The 23,765-nt window shown below is 37.4% G+C and overlaps 1 protein-coding gene across 1 annotated transcript; it reads right to left on the bottom strand.

The window, feature by feature from the left end:
* Positions 1–698: 698 nt before the first annotated feature.
* Positions 699–19,937, bottom strand: LOC130816029 (arginine biosynthesis bifunctional protein ArgJ, chloroplastic). Its single transcript, XM_057682599.1, has 18 exons — positions 19,619–19,937; positions 11,672–11,749; positions 11,180–11,320; positions 10,953–11,076; positions 10,094–10,167; positions 9,873–9,917; positions 9,629–9,679; positions 9,466–9,534; positions 9,295–9,353; positions 9,064–9,133; positions 5,694–5,774; positions 5,530–5,616; positions 4,367–4,489; positions 3,925–3,987; positions 2,673–2,750; positions 2,441–2,586; positions 2,215–2,285; positions 699–1,058 (listed from the first exon to the last, which is right to left on the bottom strand). Exons 2-18 carry the CDS (start codon positions 11,726–11,728, stop codon positions 976–978), a joined length of 1,422 nt encoding a protein of 473 aa, XP_057538582.1. The 5' UTR covers positions 11,729–11,749; positions 19,619–19,937; the 3' UTR covers positions 699–975.
* Positions 19,938–23,765: the final 3,828 nt, after the last annotated feature.

The following is a 23,765-nucleotide window of genomic DNA, read 5'->3' as shown; positions in this document are numbered from 1 at the left end:
TTTTGGAAATCGGGTAATTTATCCGCTTTTAAAAATCGGAAACCGAGTTTTCGGATCGGGTTTTCGGAATCGGATATTTTTGAACACCCCTAATTTTAATACATCAAATTCTTCTAGAGTATTGTGAGCATGCAAGTACATCCTCAATTGACATGGACTATTTTATACTCTTTATTCCCCTTTTAAAATAGCATCATTAAACTTTAAAAAAATTTTATATTTAAGCAGTTAGTTTCATGAGAGATTGTCTTTTCGAGAGACATATCTTAAACCTAACCCATTAAAGAGTAATACCTACTAATCGTATTCTTAATACCTACTTACATTATCTTTAATGCTTACTATAATCTCAATGCTTACTTTCAATATCTTAAATGTCTACTTACATCATTCTTAATGCCTACTTATAATATTTTAAAAAATAAATAATAGGCCAGTTCAATTAGAGATGGTCTCTCAAAGAGACCGTCTCTTACAAAAATTTGTGATATTTAAGTTAAATGGAAGTGTTCTAGAAGGACCGAACGAGTAGCGCCTTAGGACGCAGTTTTATGCTTTGTTAGTAGCTCTATTTAGTTTTTAACAATTTTTAACTCAGAATATTATTGTACTATGGTGAAGAAAACAAGGTCTTGCACTATTTAATTTGTGGAATTTTATTATATAAACTTAACTACATCTAGTAAAACTGTAGGAAATGGTCAAACATCAAACATTATACTAATTGAAGAATTATGGTTACTTTACATAGTATAGTATTTGATGCATCATCCTTATAGAACATTTTGAGGTTACAAAAAGACTGTTCTAACTTCTTTTAAACCCACAACTTGTTGAAAAGCTATTCTAACTTGATCCAAACAGAGATTACATGCAGGAACTAATCAATACATTGCACATCTTATTACTTTTTTGAAAAGGATTCTCGCGTGATATGCTGAATTCTGCAATATAAATAAGCGATGATCCATGTTTCTAAGTCGTGTATTCAGCATTTATCTTGACATAATCATAGCTCAGATCACAGCCCCATGCTTTACCCTCTGCCGGTTCATCGCCTGCAACAGATAATGTCGAATAAAGAAGCCTCATCAGCAGTTTATCCAGAAGCGTAGACAAACAAAAACAAGGAGCTATTCCAGTGTCCTACAGAAATAGGAACTTTACACTACATTCTATGGTTTCAGGAACAGTTTTTTTTTCATATGATTGGATATAGGAGTAGAAGAGTCTGTTGTATTGTACACTGTGTATGTCTCTGATTTTCTCCCTTATTTCTACAAAAATCTAATATCTACCCCAGATAAAATGATGACACAGATGATCAAAGACCAACATTCTAAACTATACACTAGTGCTAAATAAACTATAAACATCAATAAATTACTGGGCTCTAGAACCTCATGTATACGAACAGATGACCACAAAGTGGGTAAAAACCCCTGAATTTTAACACTAATCCATGAGAAGAGATGCCTCGCAAAGGTCAATGGATTTTGATTTTGAATTTGAATCTCAGAATTTTGTCGTTAAACTTAACAGGGTTGATAAGCAATGGGAATGAAATTGAAAATAGAGCCAAGAAAACTGCTTTAGTTTCCCCTATTTATGCTTTTATCAAACAGTGTTCCATACGAAATTTATCTTTGTGAACAAGTCTCCTTTGGCCAAAGTACACCAAACAGACAAAAAAATCTAAAATTCAGGAGGCCCAGTATTGAAAACAACAATCTGATTCAGTTCCAGCAACCAACAAGAGTCGACTTTCACCTTTTCTGTCGTCTTCCGACAAAGGCAAGTTCATGGCTAATTAAGGACAATCCATGAATGCACAAATCTGTTTTTGTTTTAACAATCTAATTAAGTCCATCTGACTAGTTCGTACCACGTTTTCTCGCATTAAGAACACAAATCTGTTTTAGACGGTGAAGCTTAATTTAAAAGAGTAGAATTTTGGAAATCAAACAGCAATATATAATCACTATACTACAAACTATTGTATCAGAAAATCATACCTCTGTAATAATGTTCAGGAATAGAAAGGTTATGGTGCAGACTGGAAGACTTATGCTTTAGCGTATACAGTACAATGAGGTTTACCAATGAATAAAAATTGCTATTGCATTTCTTTCTCTTCTACTCTGATGTCAAATGATTGACCTCATTGGACTGTCTATGACTTGGTATCTGTATTAGTCAAAATGTAACACTTACCCACTGAGATGTATATTTCAACAGTTCCATGTTTTTCGCCGGCTTCCCGAAGATAACTGCTGGCAGCCGCACTGAAGATGAAGATATTAAAATGTTAGGAACAAGGATGAAAACACCATCTACATAAGACACTACATCTCATGGATCAAAGTGGCCAGTGTATTGATCTCTTTCAGCTATTATCAAGTACATATTAATAAGCATTTAATAAAATATCCTTCCATACCAGTCAAATGGAAGTGGTTGTCCACCATCCATGAGTACAATATCTCCCAGTGATATTCGAAGTTTATTTAAATTGAAAGGGATATTGGCATAGCCAGCAGCACAAGCAATGCGGCCCCAGTTTGGATCTCGACCATAAACAGCAGCCTGGAAGCATAGATACAGCAGAGTAGGTAAAGCAGAGATTTCAAGAAACAAAACAGAAAAAAAAAATCATATGCAGCCCATAGTACCTTGACAAGAGAAGAAGATGCTACAGATCGTGCAATTTTTGCAGCTTCAGCTTCATTACTGGTACCCTTCACAGATACCTATAGGCATAATATTATTTGCATTAAACTTTTAGGTGCACTTCAAAGATACCTGCAAGCGTAATTTTATAGGCTTGAGGGAGGGAACATTAACAAGGTGTACAACACTTTACCAACAACCAAATAGTACACTAATGGTAATAGTTATATATGACAAGTCAACTGTTATAAAAGACTGAACGTATCTTTAAACTCCAATGTTGTAAGTACCCTTCACATGAGTTACCAAGATCACGTCTATTGGCGAATCTAACAACTAATCCATTTCTCTTTTCCTCATTATTTTTCTTCGCTTGCTCCATCAATTACAAAACTAAAGCTGTTGGTCTTCATTAACATAGATATAGCTTTATCCACACAAGGATCATTTGTTGGTGGCAGGATCTGGCAGGTACTCAGCCTCAACAGAGCAGTGTTTCTAGTACCAGGTTTGGTACTTATGTGGTAAGTAGGAACTATGAACACTGGTTGTAAGGCTAACAAATCCACAATTCAAGTTCAATCTCTAAACAACCCACATGAGCATGCTATGAACCGAAAAATTCACTAAAACTGTAAATTGAGAACTGAAAGAGTAAAATGACAAAATTATACAATCAAATTGATGATTAAAGAACGATTACAAAATAACGAAAGATAGATCAAGCAAATTCGAGAAGCTTGAGATCTCCTAATTGAGAATTAACTTACCCACTAAATGTATAACAATCTTTATCCTCATAATGACTCCATAATTCCTCTTATTTATAATAAAGCTAACACATAAAACTAACTTATTCTCCAAGTTACCACCACATTGTCATTACCAAATACGCCTACGTAAAACCCCATATCAGGTCATTGCACAGCATTAAAGCAGAACTAAGGAGTTCCATGCTTATAGAAGATATCTAACAAGAAAAAAAATAGCCAAATCAGCTGTGTCAGGTAAAGTTCAGATTTGGATCTTCTTGTGGATCAGAATCGCTCAAACAATATGGCTTCACCAGGTGCAGTTAATTCCAAAAGTGTTTAACTAAAGGGGGTATAAATGTAATGCTTCCTATCCATGATGATGCCAATCAGCTGGATTATGGAGAATGCATCTTAACCCAAGTATTAGGCATATCTCACGGTGAACCGTCTCATACAAGACTTTGTGTTGATCAGCCCCTCTTGCACGTAAAGCACATACCTCAATTAGACAAGTTGCTCCTTCTCCATCCCACGCAATTGCCTTTGCAAGACCTTGCATTACCTGAAAAAAAAAATCGAGTTCCATCAAACCCCCAGTGCTTTAATAAAATTAAACATTCTAGAGTATTTCCTCATCAAATGATGATCAAAATCAACTTCAAATACAGAAGACAGGAGTTTATATAAGGTGGTGGGGTCGACATATAAGAATTAAGAAGTTAATAAGGTCCAACAATCAACGAAACAAAGACGATGACTGGAAAAAAGACAAAAGTATTTCAAAGAACAGTGGATATCACAAAAACAACGCCAAAGCCTTAATATGATGATGATAGGGTCAACTAACGAGCCAAAACAAATCAACATGAGAGAATGTCAAATGATTTGAAGACATTACTATAGAAAAATAAAAAATAAAAACATGTAAGAAGTTCTAGTACCGCATCAAGGCATGACTGAAGTTGTGATGCTTCAAGACCATTCATGTTGGTTATTTTTGCTCCACCAGAGAGCCCACTAGCCAAAGCAATGACAGTGTCGTTGGTACTAGTATCTCCATCTACCTGCAATTCTAGAAAATTTCACATGCATGGAGTACATAGTATAGAACATAGGTATCACGAAACACTACAATATGCTCATGTGTTCCCAATACAACCAAAATGTTAAGGAGCTTGACTAAAATGTAGTTACTGCCATATCGGAAGGGCAAAAATATACGGTCTAGATAGCATACTCAAAATCACTTACACTGTTTGGATAGAAATTCAAGTGGGAAAGGAAGGGGAGGGAATAGGAGGGAAGGGGACGGAAAGAAAGGGAAGGAAATAGGAGGGAGAGAGGAACAAAAGAATTATTAAAGGTAAGAAATAAGGGGCGAAAGGGAAAAAAATCCAACCCTCATTTGAACTGCAATTGAATTAAGGAAAGGAAGAGAGGATAAGCAAAATTTTTTATTTCTAGAAAACAAAATCTTTCCAAAGTTGGAAACATTTGGAAGCAAAATCAAGAGCCTTTCTCTCTCCTACGGTATGTTTGGTACCACATTAGAAGAGAAAAGAAGGGAAGGGAAGGGAAGGGGTAAGGAGGAAGAGTACTCTTTGTTTGTTTAGAAGAGAAGGGAAGAGAAAAGAAATTAGTGTTTTACCTTCAATCTATCCACTATCTTAACAAAGTTTGTCTATGTTTTTCCTCCAAACCCCTCCCCTCCAAATCCCTCCCCTTCCTTTCCCTCTATTTCTCTCTATCCAAACATAGTCTTATTGCTTAAACATGAGCATTGTATGCATTATTGTTGGTGACATACTACATAATTTTAAAAATATTTAAAAAGAATATGTATCTAACTTGTAAGTGATAGAGCTTTGTCAAGTTACCAAACCAACAATATTATGTTTTTCATATCATCCAAAATTTTACACTCAGATCACAAAAATAAGATATAATGAGGCATGAGCTGAAATGAATGGACTGCATACTCTGATAAACACCATAAGAGGAATGGAAAAAAAGACGGCACTCTTAACTAGCTAATGAAGAGTTCTGAATCCCTCTTATGTAAGAAAAGTGAAAGCCATATATTGGACAAACTTGTCTAACTAACCGTAATTTGGTTAAAACTTCGACCAACAGCAACCTGCACCATCTTCCGCCAAACATCACTATCAACTACAGCATCAGTGGTAACGACCTAAAAGTCATACAACTCCTTCAGTGCAATTTCTAATCAAAGACACGGTAAAACTGCAGCATTCAAAGACTACATACCCCAAGCAATGTTGCCATATTTGGATGGATCATCCCTGAGCCTTTAGCCATCCCCCCAATTCGGATACGAGTCTCTCCTACCTTTAAAATACAATTATAACCATTTTATAAAAGCATATATTATTTATTAGAGAGATGAGGAAACAAATATTAGTAGAGGACATAGATATATTTACCAATACTACACAATTCACACGCCTATTATCCACAAAAGAACATTAAATTGGCATGAAGATGATAATCAATGATAGAAACAACATTGTAACATACAAAGTTAAGGGAATCTCTAATAATAAAGATTCAACTTTGGAATAATAGACTGAAGCAAACATTTAAATGCCACTTGCCACTATACAGGGAGAAAGTCATAGTTAGACACAAGGAAAAAGCTAGAATATACTCTTTGCAATTGTATAATTAGGTTGCCTACATTCGAAAACCTTCTTAGTTCTTACACATATTAAGTTGGAGCCTCGTCAAAGACACATAACTAATGGTGTATCTTCCTCCCCAATGAAAAGGAAAAAACACATTATTATGAAGACACTGGCATCTTAGGGGTAGAGGATAGTATATAGGGCGCAAGAGGCAACTGCAAAATTAAAAAAAAATATATAATAATAATTCTCTTTCTACCTTTCTCCCTTTCATCGCTTTCTCTTCCTCATGTAACAACCAAACCACGAATATCAATGTTATTTCAAAATGTCGGGAGCTAAGTATTTTTTTTTTGGATATTCTACATGGTAACAACATACTTTTATGAAATGTCAGTAGTAGCAAATCTTAAAAAAAATCCACAGATTAGCACTGTAATGTTGTATTTAAAGTTAGAGTAACATTAATGGATTAAAAACATTTACTTGGTCGTTAAGTTGTGAAATATCTTAGGAATATTCTATATGGTAGCAATATAGTTTTATGAAACGCTAATGGTAGCAAATCTTAACTAGAAAATCTATTGTAGCTTTAAGGAAAGAAGACAAGGGCAAACAAGATATTTCACAACTTAACGGTCAACTAAACGTTTTTAGCCCATTAATGATGCTGTAGCTTTAAGTACAACATTACAATGTTACTCTGTTGAATTGTTTTAAGATATGCTACCACTGGCGTTTCATAAAAGTACATTGCTACCATATAGAATATCCCATTTTTTTTCTATATTCTTTGCTTTCACTCTGTTTTTTTAGAGTTTAGGTTTTCTTATTACTTTTCTTCTTCTCTTGCATTGACATGATTAAAAAAGTATGGCATCTGCAAATCGAAACATCAAAGCCCGGGATCTGAGTCTTGTTTCGTGTAACTATAGATTAGACCCTAAAGATCAAGTACTCCTCTTGAGTTGTGCGCAACAGAACTGAACAAGTTGAATGATCATTCCTTTCCTAACCTACTTCTAAAACAAAAAAATCTCTGATAATATAATAACTTCTCAACAGATACATATATACATAAAAACAAAAGAGAACAAGTCAAATTAAATAGACAACATTAAAAATTCACAATAAATCACAAGACGAAAGCTCTCTTCTATGTTTCTTTGTATCACATAGATAATTTGAGAAGTGTTGATGCCTGAGCTTGAAAAGGCGAAGCCCCTAAACCCTTTGTTATGTAGCAATCAAATAATAGGTCAAGCGCCTAAAGACCAAGCATCAGATTTACAAAGTTGCTAATGATATGGCTATACAACAAATCTTAGTTAAAACTTTGTCATCTACCATAATCATTGTTTTCGAAACGCAATACAGTCCGAAATGTGGAACAATAACCCGGGATGTTACCTAAGGTGACTCCGGAATGGAAGATAGCTTGCATAAATCAGAGTACACACATCACATCCCTTTCTATAATAAAAAGAAAAAATGGGTTAAACCTATTAAAGGGTTTCTAGGTTTGTATAAAATCTAACTATATAAAACAAGATTTCTTAAACTTCATCAACAACCAACATAAGAAAAAAATTTTATTTTAATCTTTTTCCTTTTTTCTCCTCTATCTAGTCTTCTTATCCCTACATCTGAACATAACAATAGCGGCGTAAGTCTATGGGTCGCACTATTTGACGATTTGGTACAAGACCCATACGCTAATATTTTGCGCTTCGGGTTGGACGTTCCAAATCGGAAAACGGCCAAGTGTTCCCTATCCGGAAACTAATGAGCATAATGAGTAAGTGGCCTACAAAGCTCCTAGGTTCAGCCAAGTTTTCCGCGACTTAATACTCTATATGCATAGGTTAATCATCTTAATGGCACACTAAAATTCCTAGTTTTAGCCCCTAAACTGGATCTAGAAAGCACTTAAATCATTCAATTTGCGATATTAAAGAAATGCACCTAAGGATTAGGATTGTGATATCAAAGAAGAACGTAAAGGTAACACAATCGATTAGCATTGCACTTAAAAAAAAACTCACAAGTACCAGTACTAGTTGTTTATCCCTAAAATCTCCCGAAATATTTTAGACATCCTAAACTCTAATTTGCATATTACCAACCTCTATAAGGACTAATTATCAAGCTAGCCGTTATATATATATTCTATTATATTCTATTACTCCGATGTCATTAAATGGCGCCATTTAGGGTGGGAATTGGGAGGGTCAGATGTACGCACATTACCCTTATTAATGATACAACTAACAAGGAAAATGTTTCGATTGACCCTTGTTAGCAAACATTGCGTGCAACTTTACATAAATAAAAAAAGATGAATTCAAATGAATCATTTTACTCTAGTCCATTAATAATACATTTAAGAGTCAAATCACTTAGAATGTGTTTGGATAACATTTTAGAAAGAGAAAGAAAGGGAAGGGGAGGGGCGATTGATGTGTTTCCAAATGAAAGATAATATTCCTCCATTTGACCATTTTACTCCCCTTCATTTCCCTTTAATTTCCTTCCATCGAAACATAACATATATATCAATCATTCGTAAACCCGCTAAGTCGCCACTATAATTTCAAAGGGAAACTATGGAATCACTTGAATATTCAACATTTTGATGCATATAGTATTGTTGATTTTCCAATAGAATATCCCCTTTAAAGTTTAGCCTTAGTGGCAAACTTAGGTCGCATAATATTCCTCCGCATAGTACTTTTTTCGCATAATATCATGTACTTAATGCAACTAAAAAGATTTCTTGTAGTATAGGATTAAAGGTAAAGGATTCATATTGTACATTTGTATTTGGTTCCCAATTTTCTAAATGCTCAAAACAAATAAGCACTCTAAGCTCTATAGGCTCTTCAAAGTTTGAGCATGAAGCAAGAATTAACACGTCACATTCAAATAAGGCCACTTACAGATACCAAACAACTGTATGTATGGAAATATAAGAAAAGTACGAATATACATGCCTTGGTTTCCACAGCAACACTTTTGCTCACAAGATCGGTAGTTGTGATTGCAACCGCAGCAGATGCTGCCCTATAGATCCTCAAGTAAGTTCCAAAACATTTTCATGGAAAAGAGTAATATAAAATTTAAGTTATACAAAAGAAAACAAACATAAGACCCCAAGAATGAGCATCATATTAGCATGTTAACTTATCAGCAAAACTTATTGAAAAGAAAATAAAATGATATACCCTTCAATTGTAGATGATAGAGAACCAACCAACTTCGGCAATGCCGAAAGAAGAGCATTCTGAATAATGAATCACCAACAGAACAGTTAGTATTCTCAATTTTCATCTTCGATGAGGTTAACTAGCATTCACATTGCAATATAATAGTAGTTGTTTCTTTCATTTCCCTACCTTTTTAATTCTATGGCCAATCACACCAGTTGATTCAACAAGTATTTCTTCTTGCTTCAAGTGGAGCAACTGCATGATGACAAAAACCCTCAAAAGATGCAACACAAACTGAAATTTGTTCACTACCATGACAAAAATCCTGCAATTGACTTTTAAACCATACCTCAGCCAAGGAGCTGGTACAATCTAAAACATCCTTATAGCCATCGTCACCCTGAAAGCATAAATAAGCTGCTATCAAATAACTTATCAATCCCCAGCTTTATGTATGAAATGAGTCAAACTTTAATATTTTTTTTTTATCATAGATCATACAATAAGATAACCTATCACTTCCAATTCATCAATCTATAAGCATGACACTTGTCACATATGCAAATGATAGTAAAGATTTATGAAATGCACACCGTGGCTGCGTTTGCTTGACCAGCATTTATCAATACTGCACGTGCCTAACAAGGGGAAGGAGTTAGTCCAAATATACATCATATCTTCAAGTGCCAAGTCAAATCAAAATGTAAAAACTACATGGAAAAGGTCACTAATGATTTCCTCTACTAATTTTTCCAAACTTCTATACATTAACATAGTAGTGGACATCACCTATACGATAATATAATCTGCATACCGTTTTGGATGTCTCTAAAACTTTCTGGCAATACACAACTGGTGCAGCAGCAACCACATTCATAGTAAAAGCCCCTAATAAAAAATAAGAACAAATTAGGCGTTTAGTAATAGCATTAGCCTCAAGACATGCAACACAACATAGAAAAGTGTACAGCTTCAGGCTTATTCCAGCATTTCTATTATCCTCTAGCTTATCTCACAAATAATGTCAGCCGTCTGCAAATTCTTCATGATATGTTATGAATTAGATATCAACTAATTCAAGGCAAACACAAACAGCAATACAAACACTCAGTTTCAATGATATGCAATGCAACAAATCAACAATTTTGACATAAAACAACATAGTTTTGATGGATTTCTTTAAAACTATATAAAAAAAACTCCATTATAAAATATCACATATATTACAGAAAAGAAGCATAACTCTGAAACCAAATATCTAGCGATATAGCCCATAAAGAGGGCCAGAACACCACTATCATATCTTAAGGTTCTATGCAAGGAATTCTCTACAATCAAGTCATTCCTCTCCAATCAAAACACCTCTGCTACAACAATGCTGACTTGGAATTCTCTTCTCCTTCTACTACAAAAACCACATCCTACAAATTTGTCTTGAATCATAGTTGGGTCGATCCAAGGCACAGCGAACACCTTGAACAATACACAACACAAACTATTACAATTTCATAATACATTAAAGTTCTAACCAACAAAGCAGAAATGACTCTTCATTATTCAAGACATTAAACTGAGATGGACCAAAAAAGTTCAGATACACCAAACAGCTCAAGATTATCATCATGTATCACAGCAAGTAAGAGTGAAGAGGCACAGGAACACCTATAACCTACCAGCGGAAACAGCATCTACATCACAAGTTACTAAAGCAAGGTCTGGTTTCTCGCCTTGGGCCCTCAATCCACCATAAACACCGGCAGCATTGAATCCCTTTGCAGCTGTGACTCCTCCAGGAATCTGCAAAATGAGAAATATACATTGGAATGTACCATGCTATCATTTTATGCCAATATTCTAGATAGACAACAAGACACGAATATGCCCAAAAAAAGTTAATCACCTGCTGCCAAGGTCCTTCCGGCATTAGTATAGGAGCTGCCGGAATGTAATTCCCAGCCGAAACTGAAATTGTTGCATCAGTAGAAACTAAGGACATGGAGACTATTTCCAAATTCCTCCTAGACCCAGATGGTCTCCAAATCTGTATAAGAAATATAGAATAAATAGACATTCTGGGTAACTGTGACATGATACAAAACTCAATCAAGGCAATAAGAATCTTATGAACCGTCGTGGTTGTTGGGATTAAATAGTAAGCATTGTAATGAAAATATAATTTAATTAAGCATGAGAAGATTGGTAATCGGTGACAACGATGGTGACCCAAAGTACATGTGTAACTAAAACAATTTACACATTATTGTGTAATACATATCCAAACAATTATTAAATTGTGTCATGTGGAATAACCAAAAGGAGTGTTAATTCTTTAGAAACTACAGAAATCTTTACAACTTACAAACACCAAAAGAACTCACTGATAGTGATATACCTTTCGAGTATTCAGTCCGAAAACTTTGACAGAGTCGAGATTGAAGCAAATCGACATTATCGAACAGAACTGAAGTTGCTGCAGGAACAGAACTAATGCACAATTAGTTCAAACTCTATTGAGCAATAATATATTTTGTAGGATCTTTTATAATGTGTGGGAATATTTGTGGAAGATTTATATTGTTTCCTTATTTCCTAGTTGCCAAAGTTATGGTTATTCTAGGGTTTGCTTTGTAGTATTTATAGGGGAGTTGATCGATTCATAAAACTCAAGCCATAAGTTTAAAATAATTCTACATGGTATCAAACCCTTGTTAATTTTATTTTTTTTTTGTGATACATCATGACCGGCAATGAGAAACCACCTCCACCACCTCCAAAAATAGGTAATGCTACAATTTTCGATAATCGTTTGAATGTAAAGTTTGATGATACCAATTGGATTATTGACACAGGAGCTACACATCACATAACCGGAGAAAAATCTTGGCTTTTTGACACCAAAAACTTTGAGTGTCCGTGTAATGAATAGTCCGGATAATAGCCCAAAGCAAGTGGACAGCCCAAGTACAGAAACAAACCCACGTATTGTCCTCACTTACAAAAGAAGAAACAAGAAGAATTGAGAAGGCTGAGCTAGCAAGGAATATTTGAGTTTGTTATAGCCTGCAATTTTGGTTATGCATTGGACTTCTCTCTTTTTCTGTTATGAGATTTTGTATAAATAGAGGTAGGATATACCCTTAGATTTCATACTTGTATTTGTTGAATTGTGTACTCACACTAAGGAGTTACTCAACCACTCAAACAGTTGAGCGGGGGCGCCTTGCCTTGATTACATAATATACAAGCATTCCACCTCTAACCTCTCTTTCTTTTTCTTTTCTTTTCTCTGATTCTCATTTCTTTTTTGTACTGGTTCAGCTTCGAAAGAAGTGAAATAGCAGTCGAGTATTACAGTGGTATCAGAGCATTCTGGTTCTGGCGATGGTATGGCTCCTACTCAGGCTAACCGTTTGGATGTGTTGGAAGGCCAAGTGCAAGAACTTTAGGATTCCATTCCAGCCTTGAAACAATCACTTGAGGATAGAATTCAAGATATGGTAGTACAAGAAGAGTCACTATGGATGTCGAAGGGAAAAAACTCAAAAAAATCAAGAAGAGTTAAAAATATCTATTACGATACTCACGGCAGAAGTAAAAGCTCTCTTAATACCCAAAGAGAGCACTCCAGGCCAGCCCTCACATATATCCGGTACCCGGTCCAACATTTTTATAAATGGTGGCGGTTTTGAGATGCCCACTCCATCACAACCTAGGAGAGCCATCACAACCTAGGAGAGATGAAAACCTTCACAATGGAGGAGACCCGTGGAGGCACAGGAGAATCGATTTTCCGGTGTTTAATGGAGAAAACCCAGACATTTAGGTCTCCAAGGCTGAGCATTACTTTACCGTTTATAATTTGAGTGAAAAAAAAATGGAGATATCGGTGGTCGGTTTGGAGGGAAGAGCTTGGGTATGGTGGCAGTAGGTCAATCAACGAAGCCCTGTCAATTCATGGGTTGCGCTCAAGAGGAGGGCACTGCAGCGTTTCCGACCACATGACGGCGGATCCCTTTGTGAGCAGTAGATGTCTGTGTATCAGGAGGGGACGGTAGCTGAATACTGTGAGAAGTTCATCTTGTTTGCCTCACCTTTAAGCAGCATGACTGAAGAGGTAATTATTTCCAATTTCATTAAGGGATTAAAACCTTTAATAAGAACTGAGTTGAGATTGTGGGACCCAGAGTGCATTGAGATGGCAATTGAGTGAGCCATCAAAATAGAAGAGAAAAAAGTGGCATGTATGGAGGAATTACAAAACCAACCTTATTACACCCCACGTCATCACCCTTAACCTACCCCCCTCTCTCATAAAACTCCTTATCTCCTCAAAAACCCAACCACAAACACAAACCAAAACCAGACACCTCTTTTCCCTCATCCTCATCATCAACCACCCACACACCCTCACCACTCAGCCTACCCAAAGAAAATACCAGAAAATGTGCAACGTTTATCGGACCAAGAATTTCAAGAGAAGCTTAGTAAGGGGTTATGCTTTCGTTGTGATGAGAAGTGGAACATCGGCCATAAATGCAAGAATAGTAAGTTGAGTGTGACGTGGATTAGGGGAGAAGATGAACATGACAACGATGAGATTACTGAGGTAGAACCGGAGCAGGCAGATTTACCAATTGCTCCAGTCAGCGTATCCCTCAATTCCGTAATAGGGATTGACAATCCAAAAACAATGCCCCTGACTGGAACAATAAAAATACCCTAGTGATTGTGATGTCTTAGATACCGAGGAATTCAGCGTTGGGGTTGAAAAGTTGGGGTTGGATGTCTTAGATACCGAGGAATTCAGTGTCATGTTAGGGATGGGTAAGAATGTGATGGGAAGGGGCGAGTGTAGGGAAGTCAAGGTATGTCTAGAAGCCATTGAAATCCAAGAAGATTTTTTTCCATTAGAATTAGGAAATTCTAATGTTATTTTGGGGATACAGTGGTTGTAAAAATTGGGCACGATTTCAACAAACTGGAAATTACAGGTTATACAATTCCAGTGGAATGGAGCTAAGGTAATTATAAAGGGAGACACGAGCTTGGGGAGGCCAAGGTTTCTCTTAAGTCAATGATGAAGATGATCCAAAAAGAACATGGGGGCATTCTTATTGAGCTTAAACAGGTGGAGGGACTGAATGTGGAAGAGAAGAACGAACTGTCATTAAAAGGGTTACCAGATGTTTTGACAGCTGTGATCAATCAGTTTGCAAGGGTCTTTGAAATGCCACTTGGGTTGCCGCCAAATCGGGGGTTGGAACATCAAATTGTGACTAAAGAAGGAGGTGATTCGATGAGCTTATGACCATATCGGTACCCTCAAATACAGAAAGCCGAAATAGAGAAGATGGTAGAAGATATGCTGGGGGCAGGAATTATAAGACCATCACACAGCCCCTATTGCAGCCCAGTCTAGTTGGTAAAGAAGAAAGACGGGTCCTAGCGATTTTTCGTGGACAATCGAGCCCTCAACAAAGAAACCATTGTCGATAAATATCCGATTTCCGTAATAGACGAACTCCTCGATTAACTCCACAATGCAGTAATTTTCTTTAAGCTGGATTTGAAATCTGGTTATCATCAAATTCGCGTTCGAGAAACCGATACACATAAGACAACTTTTCGTACTCACGACGCGCATTACGAATTTGTAATAATGTCATTTTTGATGATATTCTAGTGTATAGCTCTTCTATTGAAGAACATGCTCACCACCTGACTATTGTTTTGGAGGTCTTGCGTAAACAACAGTTGTATCCTAATGCCAAGAAGTGTGAGTATGGTAAGCATCGGGTATCGTATTTGGGACATATTGTGTTAGCTGATAGTGAAGCGGTTGATCCAGAGAAGGTCAAAGCCATGATTGATTGGCTCTCTCCTCGCACCTTGGAGGAATTGAGAGATTTTCTTGGTCTCACAGGTTACTACCGTCGTTTTATACGTCACTATGCTATGATCACCATCCCCCTGACGCAAGAACTAAAAAATGATTCCTTTAACCGGAATTCTGAAGCTGAAACTGCCTTTCAAGTTTTGAAGCAAGCAATGTCATCCGCTCTTGTACTCTCCATGCCCAAGTTTACACTACCATTTGTGGTTGAAGCTGACGCCTCCGGGCACCGGTTGGGAGCAGTTCTTTCTTAAGAGTCTCATCTTATAGCTTATTTTAGCAAGGCTCTCGGTGTCCACGGCCGCTCGAAACCCATTTATGAGAAAGAACTCATGGCGATCGTCTTAGCTGTCCATAAATGGCGTCATTATTTACTTGGACGACGTTTTGTTGAGTGGACTGATCAACATAGCCTCAAGTTCATTATGTCTCAGAGGGAGATTGGTGTGGAATATCGTTGGGTTGGCAAGTTAATGGGGTATGATTTTGAGATCAAGTTTAAATCGGGATTTACTAATAGTACGACCGATGCTTTGTTCCGCCACCCGGCATCACTGATGTTATCCAAAAACTCCGGCGTCACCATTCCCGATATCGACTGAGCACTATTGCAACAATAAATTGAAAATGACAGCCAGTTAAGTAGAATTGTGGCAGAGATTTCTCAACATGACGTGAATCACTTGGGTTTTACCATGAAGCATGGGAGATTATTATACAAAGGTCATGCGGTATTACCTCAGGCTATCTCCCTCATTCAGAAACTTCTATATGATTACCATTGCTCCACAATAGGAGGTCATAACGGTAAGTTCAAGACGTATCTACACTTCGCCGAACATTGGTTATGGTTTGATATGAGGAAGCAAGTAACGGAGTACATACGCAGCTGTCTTGTTTGCCAACAACAGAAACACTCACACCAATGACCTGCCGGGCTCCTTCAACCTCTTCCTATTCCCACTCAAGTATGGATGTGACCATGGATTTTGTGGAGGCCCTTCCCAAGTCCGGCGGATGGTATACGGTGTTGGTCGTCGTTGATCATCTGACTAAATACGCTCACTTTATTGGTTTAAAACATCCATTCTCTGCTTCTAGCGTGGCTGCCATTTTCATTAAAGAGGTTGTTCGTTTGCACGGCTTTAAGACAAAGTCTTCATGAGTATCTTTTGGAAAGAGTTGTTTCGTTTGCAGGGTACTACTCTCTTACACAGTACCGCTTACCATCCCCAAACGGACGGTCAAAGCGAAATTGTCAATCAAGCCTTAGAAGGATACCTTCGTTGTTTCATCAATGATCAACCCAAGCAATGGAGTCGACAGTTGCATTGGGCCGAATTTTGCTACAACACTTCCACTCATTTATCGACCAATGTCTCTCCCTTCCAAGCCTTGTATAGGCCTTTACCTCCTATTGTGGACCGCTTAGGACACAATACCACACCGGTCAAAAGTATTGATCAATTGCTCCGCGAACATGATGCTTTGCTCGATGAATTGTACGCTCAGCTCTTGATTGCTCAGAATCGCATGAGACAGGCTGCCAATAGTAAGCGACGCCATGATGTTTTTTCAGTAGGAGACATTGTCTTCCTCAAGCTTCAACCTTATCGACAGCACTCTATTTCCCGGCGACCCTGTGACAAATTTGTTGCCAGGTTTTATGGGCCGTTTGAGATCTTGGCTAAAGTCGGTGCGGTGGCGTATAAATTGGCTCTCCCTTCTATTAGCAAGATCCACCCGGTTTTCCACATATCACAGTTGAAACACGTCTATATAACACCCCTAAATTTCCGACCCCTTATACGAAACCAAAACAAATTCGGGCGTTACATTAAAATAAAAAAATAAATAAATAAATAATAAACTTTATAAATGTGAGTAGAAATTTCGGCAGCATCTCTGATAAAAATCAAACATTTGGTAGAGCAATTAGCACAATAAAAACATTAAACTAATCTAAGGCATCATTGCCTTTAAAATCTCACACCACGGCAGAATGATTCATCGCCGACTTCTCAAATCAACATGCCAAGCATAGATCGTGGTTCCAGTGTCAACGCTTGCATTTTAAAATGACTTAACTCTTTAAAACCATACAAAGTTATAAACTATGCAGCGGAAATATAAATATACAAAGGAGGACGCAAGGCCTCATAACAAAACGTATACAACCAAAATTTACAAAAAATAAACAAAAGCTGCAAAATCGAAAGACAACGGTATGACACAGGTTATGCTTCACCCTCATCACTCTACCCCAATGCAATGCAATGCAATGCGATGTAAAAGAACCTCCAATACCTGCTACGCCTGTCTATGATCCTCCTGCTGCTCGACATCAGACCAAAGGCCAATGTGTAATAGCATGACAATTATAGAAAGTCATCAAACAATCAAACATAAACACAAACACGTACACGTCAGTAACTAACATCAAACATAATAAGGCTAACCCACTAGATAACATTATATTATACAACATAAGATGATTTCATAAGACACAAGCACAAATTGTAACCGTTTATCGTCCACCTATACTTCTTAATCTCATCACGTCCTTTCCAACCCAAACCATGTATTCTTGGGTAGAATGCAGGTCTTCACACTCCTATTCTCAAAACATAAACTCTTGTAAACCACACGTAGTATCAACTCAGCCAAGGCATTAACAGACTACCTAACACCTTACCTTGTAGAGCTTGTCTATCCTAAAGGAAGTGTGATCATAGTCTATCTTTGGGATTGGTAACTCCCTTGAGGTAACTTAACTTAAGCGCACTTCTCACTAGCATAAACTATTCTATCAATGAGTAAATTTTCTATCAATGAGTAAACGTTCTATCAATGTGTAAGCTTTCTATCAATGAATAAACTTTCTATCATTAAATAACTTTCGATCAATGAATAAACTTTCTATCATTGTATAACTTTCTATCAGTGGATCTTTTCTCTACTTCAAGGCACAATGACACAGCCAAGGGCGTTATTAGCCACCGGGCGCCCATGGCAAAGTATAAGCTCATATCCCCTCCAGCTGACCCTCTCGGGTCCTACCTTCGGGAAAAACTAACACATTGGGGTACTAATCCAGTGAAAAGGCCACCATATTGGGGTCTGCAAGGCTCGCATGGTAACACCTCGGTCAAAGGGCGGTATCGGCCTCCCGATGCCCAATGACAAAAGTATGCTCATACCCCCGTACGGTGATCCCATCGGATCTCACCTAGGGGACTACTAAATCAACTACTAAATCAACTGAACATAAATTCAGTTTAAATCAAGGCTCAATAACTAGGGAATCACTTCGATACCACACACAAACATAATGCGTTACTCTACTATTTAGGAATTTGTTCTCATAGTCTCCTAATGCTTTCATTCTACTTGTCTATACCACTATTATGATTATTCGATAGCATAGTTCACAATCTGGCGCTCTATAATTCTAATACGACGCATATAATAAGTTCCCTTAACTACTTTAAAACAATGAATATGATAGTTAATTACTGCATGTACGTACCTGTAAGCGTCACTGCACGACCAAAAGTTACAAAAGTCACCCAACTAAGGTTCTACTTTCCCCTTATGAACTAAGAATCTATACAAGTTAGAAATAGAACTTATAAGTTCCCTTAACTACTTTGTCATACCAACTAAATGCCCAAGTAACCACTATCATCCGTTCGAGATAAGTTTTCAATTGCTCTAACACAGACACATCTCATTCAACACCAATCATAATCATTGACTCAACAACAACATAAGTCTTTCCATCAATTTAAGAATAAAAGGATTATGTAAATCGTTCCTTTACATAAACCATATTTGAGTTATATTGATTCACGTTACCAAAAAATTTACAAATCACACTTGAATCTTACGATGTTAATATAGTGCTAATATGATGATAATGACAAATCTTAAAGTTATCACATCGCAATATCATTTATTACATTCTCCAAGGTTAGAAAGAACTATAATCAAACATCATAACAAGTAACTTTAGCAACCATCAATGATAAGTTAGACACTATACTCATGACCTCGTTTATAGCTATAATAACAACCTAACAAAAGTATTTGTGATTAACAACAATCAAACAACACTAATTAAGAACTATTACTCCCAATTAACAACCAAGACCACTTCCATATTCAACTACAAGCATACCATTACCAATTATCACTTATCACAACAACAGATAACTAAACTAAGCCTTAAAACAACTTGTAAAGTTTTCCAATCAACCATCTCACTACCAAATGTAGCATTCACACACACCATAAGTAATTTCATCTCTAAATCGAGCCCTAGACATGATAAAGATGACATTTTTAACCAATACCCATTTCAAATACTCAAAGTAGTAAACTCAATAATCAAGTAAACATCAATCTAACAAATAAATACTAGAAATCAAAGAAAAAATGGCTCACAATTATAGAGATAGAGAAGGGGAGTGAAAGCAAGGGACTTCTGGTGGTGGTTTGCACGGCTGGGGTGTGCACAGAGGCGGCACAGCCCTTGTGGTGGTGCTGCTGGCGTGTGCGGGTAGGAGAACGCTAGGGCTGCTGCTCGTGGGAGGGGGAAATGGACCGGTGCTGCCGGATGCTGCTCGTGGAAGTGACGAGAGGGCGGTGCTGATGGCGGCCAAAGTGGAGGCGCAAACCAGGAGGAAGAGAGAGAGAAGAGCAGAGGGGAGGGGAATGTCGTGTGTGTGGGTTTTTGAGTCTAACTAAGAATACTACTTTTTTTTTCCTCAACAATTTTAATAATAAAATAAAATAAATAATGATTTTAAGTCAAAACCTCTTTATTTTATTAATCGTAATTTATTTATTTATTTATTTTATGATTATTATTATTATATTCTTTTATATATAAATATGTTAACATTTAAATTCGTATATGAAAGAGATCTATTAAAATTAATATCAAATAATTAATATAATTATAAAATCTCAAAAAATTATTATAATAATAAATAACAACGTGATAAAATGACAGGGTGTTACACTCCATGGCAATGTTTTCATGCCCACCTTCATACCCCGCATCTCAACGTATTGGAGTTAGAAACTGAGCCTGCAGCACACATGGGTGTTCGCTTTCATGATACCGAAGCCACCTCAGTTAGTGAAGTCCTGATCCAATGGCACGGTTTTCCTGCATTCGAGGCCACTTGGAAGTTATTTGATAATATTGCCACCCATTTTTCTCCTTTTCACCTTAAAGACAAGGTGCGTCTCTTTGGGAAGGGTAATGTGATGAATAGTCCAGATAATAGCCCAGAGCAAGCGGATAGCCCAAGTACAGAAACAAACCCACTTATTGTCCTCACTTACAAAAGAAGAAACAAGAAGAATTGAGAAGGCTGAGCTGGCAAGGAATATTTGAGTTTGTTATAGCCTGCAATTTCGGTTATGCATTGGACTTCTCTCTTTTTCTGTTATGAGATTTTGTATAAATAGAGGTAGGATATACCCTTAGATTTCATACTTGTAATTGTTGAATTGTGTACTCACACTAAGGAGTTACTCAACCACTCAAACAGTTGAGCGGGGGCGCCTTGCCTTGATTACATAATATACAAGCATTCCACCTCTAATCTCTCTCTCTCTCTCTCTCTCTCTCTCTCTTTTTCTTCTTCTTATCTCTGATTCTCATTTCTTTTATGTACTGGTTCAGCTGCTAAAAGAGTAAAATAGCAGTCGAGTATTACAGTCCGGTTAGGTTGCCTAATGGTGAAACAGTGTTGGATTCTCTTATTGGCTTTATTTGTTTGTCGGATAAAATCACCCTCACTATGGTGCTCTGTTCCTCATTTGCGTTCTAATTTACTTTCAGTTTCACAACTTAGCAATGATCTTCATTGTATTGTCCAATTTAATGCTTATACGTGTGCTATACAAGACCAATTTAATGCTTATACGTGTGCTATACGTGTGGTTATTATACGTGTGCTTATATGTATTCTATACAAGACCAAACGAAGGATGTGAAGTGTGTATGCGTGCTAAGCATCCTAGAGATAGTTTTCCTTTGAGTGACAATAAAGCATCTAGAATTTTTGAAAAAAATTCATTGTGATTTGTAGGGCCCATATAGACATGTTTTGTCGTGTGGAGCTCGTTATTTTTTTACAATAGTTGATGACTATTCTAGAGTTGTTTGGATTTGTTTGTTGAATGATAAAACGAAGGTGTTTCGTATGTTTTTGATGTTTGCTGCTATGGTAGAAAGACAATTCACTCAAACAATAAAAAATATGCAAAGCAATAATGGTACAAAGTTTAATTGTTTACGTGATTTTTTTTATAGTGTTGGTATTATTTTTCAAACCTCATATGTGGGTACTCCGCAAAAAATGGGAGGGTTGAGAGAAAACATAAACATATTTTGTCAGTTGGACGAGCTTTGAGATTCCAAGCCAAATTACCAATGGGGTGAGTGTGTTCTTGCTGCGACCCACCTAATTAATCGAACTTCTACTCCATTGCTACAAAATAAAACTCCATTTGAAATCCTCTTTAATAACCTCCTATGTATGGTGTCATTTGTACTTTTGGGTGTTTATGTTTTGCACATAATCAGATGACCCATCGAGATAAGTTTGTGAGTTGGAGTCGAAAGTGTGTTTGTGTGGGCTATCCATTTGGGAAGAAAGGGTGGAGATTGTATGATCTTGAATCCAAAGATTTTTTGTGTGTCGGGATGTCAAATTTATTGCGGATGTGTTCTCTTTTGCTACACCGAAAGATGTTCATATTGAGTCTCATGGTTTTGAGTTTCCCTATGATATACATGATGGTTTTGTGGAGTATGAGTACATTGACAATGTGGTGCATGATGTGCACAATAGTGACAGTGAGAATACGGGTAGTGTTGGTGACTCTGTTACTGCCTCCTCACCGGATGAGGCAGCCTCTACCCAACAGCATCAGCCCGAAGCAATGCACCGGAACCAGCGTACTGATGCCGACAAAGGGGTAGCAGGTCAGGCCTTGGGGCATGGGTTTCAGGAAAAGTCCCCTCGGTTCTTCTTCGTGATTATATGACTCACTCAGTGTTTGCTAAGAATCTATCCCCCAATACTCCATCTTCCAATACTCCTTCAGGTAAGCCTTATCCTTTAGAACATTATATAAATTGTAACAAGTTTTATGTGAATTATTGTAAGTTTTTGGCAGTTGTTGTTAGTGGTCATGATCCGAAATTCTTTAAAGAAACCATGAAACATGAAGGTTGACGACAATCTATGCAGGAAGAAATTAGAGCCTCGGAGGATAGTGGGACTTGGACGTTAGAGCACCTTCCTCCCAGTATACGTGCTCTAGGGAGTTAATGGGTGTACAAGACAAAATATTTGTTTAATGGTGATATTGAACGTTTCAAGTCTCGATAAATCGTTTTTGGTAATCATCAGCAGGAAGGCATAGATTATGGTGAAACATATGCTCTTGTTGCAAAGATGACTATTGTTAGGGCTTTTCTAGCAATCGTAGCTTTAAAAAACTGGGAACTTCATCAAATGGATATTCATAACGACTTTTTGCAAGGTGATCTTGATGAGGAGGTATACATAAAATTACCTCCAGGGTTTGAGAGTTCTTGTAATACCCCAGATTTAGCTTGAAAAAGGATTGATAGACTACTCATATCAACAGGGTGCATCTTCTTTTCTAGGGAGCCCATTTGCTAAGAACTCCACAGTTAAGCGTGCTTGGTGGAGAGCAATCTTAGGATGGATGACCTCCTGGGAAGTGTTCCCGGGTGCGCACGAGTGAGGCCAAAGTGCGCTGGAAAGACTTGTGTTGGTTTGTGGGGCCAGTATATAGTCTCCATGAGTAGTCACCAGCGGTCCGAGGGGCCGGGATGTTACAAATGGTATCAGAGAAACTCTACGACCGTGGCTGATAGTGTTCAGTGCACCTAGCGGGGGAAAAGATCCTGAAGTTACGGTCCAACGAGGACGTTGTATTCTTAAGTGGGGGTGAGTGTAATACCCCAAATTTAGCTTGAAAAAGGATTGATAGACTACTCATATCAACAAGGTGCATCTTCTTTTCTAGGGAGCCCATTTGCTAAGAACTCCACAGTTAAGCGTGCTTGGTGGGGAGCAATCTTAGGATGGGTGACCTTCTAGTAAGTGTTCCCGGATGCGCACAAGTGAGGCCAAAGTGCGCTGGAAAGACTTGTGTTGGTTTGTGGGGCCAGTCTACAGTCCCCATGAGTAGTCACCAGTGGTCCGAGGGGCCGGGGTGTTACAGTTCTGATACATCATTGGCGTGTCATTTGAGAAAGTCCTTGTATGGGTTGAAACAAGCCTCGAGATGTTGGTTTGCTAAGGTTGTAGCGGCCTTGAAAGGATACGGCTTCGTACAATCTTACCCTGATTATTCTCTCTTTACTTATACTAAAGGCAATGTTCAAATTAATGTCTTAGTATATGTTGATAATCTTATTATTTTTGGGAATCATTTCGTTGCACTTGTTGGTTTTTAGACTTATCATGGAGATTGTTTGTAACAACCCGAAACTAACCAACTGATTAATCAAGATCAATTATAACTAATGCAAAAG

The sequence above is a fragment of the Amaranthus tricolor genome, chromosome 6 (genome assembly GCF_026212465.1).
Source record: "Amaranthus tricolor cultivar Red isolate AtriRed21 chromosome 6, ASM2621246v1, whole genome shotgun sequence".
Taxonomy (NCBI): domain Eukaryota; kingdom Viridiplantae; phylum Streptophyta; class Magnoliopsida; order Caryophyllales; family Amaranthaceae; genus Amaranthus; species Amaranthus tricolor.
Note: the sequence above shows the minus strand (reverse complement) of the source record. Positions and strands in the feature narration are given on the sequence as shown.

What these genes read in the sequence shown, in the direction of transcription:
- LOC130816029 (XM_057682599.1), bottom strand. Translation starts at nt 11,728, where the DNA reads ATGTCGATTTGCTTCAATCTCGACTCTGTCAAAGTTTTCGGACTGAAT. An exon ending in TTTTAGAGACATCCAAAACG is followed by an intron (nt 9,918 to 10,093) that starts GTATGCAGATTA and finishes TCCCCTTGTTAG; the next exon opens with GCACGTGCAGTATTGATAAA. An exon ending in GTACCAGCTCCTTGGCTGAG is followed by an intron (nt 9,535 to 9,628) that starts GTATGGTTTAAA and finishes GTCATCATGCAG; the next exon opens with TTGCTCCACTTGAAGCAAGA.